This window comes from Sinocyclocheilus grahami, unplaced genomic scaffold, assembly GCF_001515645.1.
Source record: "Sinocyclocheilus grahami isolate Dianchi unplaced genomic scaffold, SAMN03320097.WGS_v1.1 scaffold17401.1, whole genome shotgun sequence".
NCBI classification, from domain to species: Eukaryota; Metazoa; Chordata; class Actinopteri; order Cypriniformes; family Cyprinidae; genus Sinocyclocheilus; species Sinocyclocheilus grahami.
In genome coordinates, this window is record NW_015516601.1 from 1 (window position 1) to 4466 (window position 4466).

General features: G+C 43.5%; 1 protein-coding gene across 1 annotated transcript; it reads left to right on the plus strand.

Annotated features, from left to right (window-relative positions):
* The first annotated feature begins 653 nt into the window (after positions 1-653).
* Positions 654-4433, plus strand: LOC107579441 (myeloid-associated differentiation marker homolog). Its single transcript, XM_016265275.1, has 2 exons — positions 654-759; positions 3223-4433. Exon 2 carries the CDS (start codon positions 3278-3280, stop codon positions 4160-4162), a length of 885 nt encoding a protein of 294 aa, XP_016120761.1. The 5' UTR covers positions 654-759; positions 3223-3277; the 3' UTR covers positions 4163-4433.
* Positions 4434-4466: the final 33 nt, after the last annotated feature.

Sequence of the window (4466 nt, forward strand, 5' to 3'; positions counted from 1 at the left end):
TCATGTAAACATCCAGTAACCCGTGACTCAGAAGATACAAAAAAATCAATTCTTGTTGTATTAACAGTGAAAAGGATATGTTCCCTGACCGGGACTCGAACTCGGGCCGCGGTGATGAGAGCGCCGAACCCTAACCACTAGACCACCAGCGAGCGCTGCTCACACGCGTCAGGAGCCCTTATGCAGAGTCTGACACAGTAACATCTCTACAGTCTCTAGTTTACCACATGATTCGTCAGATTTAGAGACGCTACCAGGTTTAAAATCTGTAAAATCACTGACTGACAACAACGAACATTAGGTTATTAGGCTACTCTACCACTCAGTTGTCCAATTTAACTTTTCCCCTCATTATTTATGACATTATTGTACTCGTTTTGCTCCATACCCTTGCTTACTAAACTAAAAACGCAGTTACAGCGAGTTAGTGAGTTCCACTCAAAAACAAAGCATCTACAGAACTGTACAAAAATAAGCTTTGGTAAGAATTGCATTCTCTTTTTCTGTCTGTAAAGAACATTTTGAGACAATGTGCTAATGGAATGCTAAATTCCAACATCTAATTTTAGCACGCAGATGCCCTTCCCCAGACTGCATGGAGAGGTCAGATGGTGAGAGAAAGGCTGTAACGTTACCTAATTCGGAAGGAAATGGGCGTGGAGCCCTGAGCGAGTCCCGTTAAGGAAGAGAACATCTGGCCAGCGACTCGGTTCTCATTTGTGATACAAACTGAAACAAAGCGGAAAAAGTCTGCACAAGGTATGTCTGTATCATTTGTTTTCCTCTTTTCTTTCGGGTTAGTCTGTGTTTGCATTGGTCTTATGTTTGTATTGTTTTGTTGTTGTAGACAGCCAGGACGCTCCTGACTGAGGAATGCGCCTCATTTACATAAATACGCTTTTGCATGAGATTTATATGTTGTGCGCGCGTTTCGAAACATCTGGCATCTTCTAAGCGCATTCAAAAGTTCTAGAATTCTGATAAACGCGTTCAGTTCAGAGTTTCTCCGAACCAACCGCACGCTCACCATTGCGTTCATCGCAACCTCATCCGACCCATAAAACACAGCAACCACACCCTCCACCACATCCGTTAGCTGCTAGAAAGATGGAGGAAAGACATGCTGAGGTTAAAGTTTAGCCCAGTATATAGGCTGTGCAATTAAATACAATAACAGAGGCGTAATTTATAGTTTAAGTCTGCCCCAACGGCTTAAAAAAAAAATCTAGTAGAGATGATCTTTTTGTTTGCTGGCTCCGCTTGTGTCAAAAATAGGTAGTGGCTAATGTGGAGGACGTGACCCGCAGTCGAGTCACTTCTGCTGATAAGGGTGTTACCTCGTGCTAGTCACAAAGTAGCTTAAATTGGGACATATTGTGTGAATTCCCGACCTCTATAGTCTAACTCTAGAGCTTAGCTCTTAAAGAAACAGTACACCCCAAAAACGAAACAAAAAAAACCATCGTCATTCCAAACCCAACCCCATCTTTACTCTGCTTTAAAAAGAAGATCTTAGGCAGAATAAACCCGAACCCTGCATTTAAACAGCCGTTTGCTGTGTTGTGAATCAGATTTGAGAGTTCTGGTAGAGGGGAAAAGCACACAATTAACTTTAATTTAATTTATAGTAAATACTATAGTGTTTTTGAACCATACTATAGTAAAGTGTATTATACTGTATATATTATAGTATTTACAACACTTCTGAATGCTGCAGCATACTGTAGTATTAACTATAGTGAACTGATAAACTGTAAAAAACAACGATTGTAGTATACTATAGTTTTTACTACAGTAAACTGTAGTGTATTGTAGTATAATATACCCTATAGTTGTGTAGACAACTTTATACATTTGTTTACATTACTATAGTTGTTATATTACCACATCAGCTACCACAACAAATTAATTCAAGTATTTACTATGGTACGGTTCAAAAGCACTATAGTATTTTTGTTCATGTGGGGTGATAATGTTGGCGCTTTACAGCCATGTTCCATTTGTTGTCATTGTATGTAAGAGAGCAGGCTGGACATTATGGTGTGGACTGTGCTGTTCTCATTGGATCAGTACTTAACGGTTACGCAACCAAGGCATGAATGCAATACAATGCACACTTTAGTCAATGCAGCCAATGCAGTGCAGGAAACAGGCCACACAGCTCCTCCTAAAAGCGTCAAACCTCCAAAATGGGTCACATGTTCACACAAGCAGGGCTGAAGTGCTTCTCTCGAGCATGTGGTCTTTGTAACACGATCAGTGATTGAAGCTTGTCAGATTTCTCCGCTAATGGCATGCTTTGTGGACTCAGATGGTCGTTATTTTCGTTTTCTTTGCACGCAAAATGTATTCTCATAGCGTCATACAATTTAAATTTGCCATTAACGAATAAACTGTTGCTTAAAAAGTGATCATGTGCATTAAATTAAAAGTGTGTGAAGTAGTATGAGACACGTGTTTCTTGTGTTGTTTCCCTGAGCTACATTGAAGGGATAGTTCACCCAAAATGTCATAATTGACTCGCCTTTACTCAAGTTGTTTCAAGACAATTTGAATAATGTTGGTAACCAAACAGTTGCTGGTCACCATGACTTCCAAAAAAATGCCATGGAAGTCCATGGCCTACCAGCAACCGTTAGCGTTCTTCAAAGTATCTTCTTTTGAATTCAGCAGAATGTAGAAACATGTGAAATTCCTACATGTTTGATACAACACAGCGGTGAGTAAATGATGCCAGATTTCTCTTTAAAACCACTCTGGGAATGAGTGCATATCTATCTTTAGTTTTGGATCAGTACTTAACGGTTACGCAACCCATGCATGAATGCAATACAATGCACGCTTTAGTAAAGCCAGTGCAGTGCAGGAAACAGACCACACTAAAAGTGTCAAACCTTTGTAACAGGCTAAACTCAAAACAATGCTGGGTTGTTTCAACCCAACTTTGGGTCAAATATGGACTAACCCAACTGTTGGGTTAAATTTTTACATTCAATTTTTAACCCAAATGTTGGGTTAGTCCATATTTGATTCCAAAAAAGGGTTGAAACAACCCAGCATTTTTTTAGAGTGTACATATTCACACATCCAGGGCTGAAGTGCTTCTCTTGAGCATGTGGTCTTTGTAACACGATCATTGATTGGAGCATGTCAAATCTCTCAGCCAGTGGCATGCTTTGTTGATACAGATGGTCCATCTGCCTCTCTTTTTGTCCTTTGCAGAGTCACCAGAAGGACACACATTGCACACCTTTGACGTCCAAAAACCTCTCCAATCATGCCTCTGGTGATCTTGAAGTCCTCCCGCCTCACGTGGGTGCGTTTGGCCGCTCTAGTATTCACGTGTGTGGCGTTTAGCGTGGCGGCCCACGGAGGGGCGGTCAGCGGCGGCATGTACGATTGGAGCATCTTCTGCTGGGCTTTCAGCTTCGCCGGGACCCTGCTGGTTTTGGTGGTGGAGCTCATGGGTCTCCAGTCTCGTGCCCCTGTGTCCTGGAACAACTTCCCTATTTCTTTCGCCTGCTACGCTTCGCTTTTTTGCCTGTCGGCGTCCATCATCTTCCCGCTCTACTTCCTGAAGGGCGAAACGAGGCGCGACGAGGTGCGAGACCACCGGATCGCCTCCTCTGTCTTCTCCTGCCTGGCCACCGTGGCGTATTTCGTCGAAGTGAGTCTGACGCGAGCGCAACCGGGCGAAGTCGCCGGGTACATGGCCACGGTTCCAGGCCTGCTTAAGGTTTGCGAGACCTTCGTGGCCAGCGTCATATTCGCGTTCGTCAGCAACCCCGTCTCTTACGACAGTCACCCGGCTCTGAAGTGGTGCATGGCCGTCTACTGCATCTGCTTCGTGATTTCGGCGGCCATCGTGGTCATGTGCGTCGGGGAATGCACCGGGTTCCTGCCGTTCCCGTTCGCACGCTTCCTTTCCGCCTACGCCCTGCTAGCAGTCGCCATGTACCTCACCGCCACCATCATTTGGCCAATCTTCAAGTTCGACAGCCGTCATTCGGGGACCTCAAGACGACCGGACTTCTGCCAATACGGTCACGGTTTGTGTTGGTGGGATAAACTGGTGGCCGTGGCTGTTCTCACCGCTCTCAACTTCCTGATCTACCTGGCGGATCTGGTGTATTCTGCCCGATTGGTGTTTGTCACGGCGTGAGAGAGCAAACGGTTGTCTTTTCCCTGACACTGAGGAAATCTTTGAAAACTAAAGATTTTTTGCAGACTGTGCTTCAATGAGTTTGAGCTTTTATTCCAAGTTTCTGGAGGAGGAGGAGGAAAATGTTCAGTGAATAATGGTGCGTTCAAGTCAGAAAGATTGTATTTATGAGTTTAACACACATGAACGCAACCACAAAGAGTGGGAAACAGTATTATTTTAGTCTCGTTGATATATAAACATTACATTAAAAATATTGCCTTGGCAGCTAGTTGAAATTAAATAAGTTTAAGTAGTTTTTTTT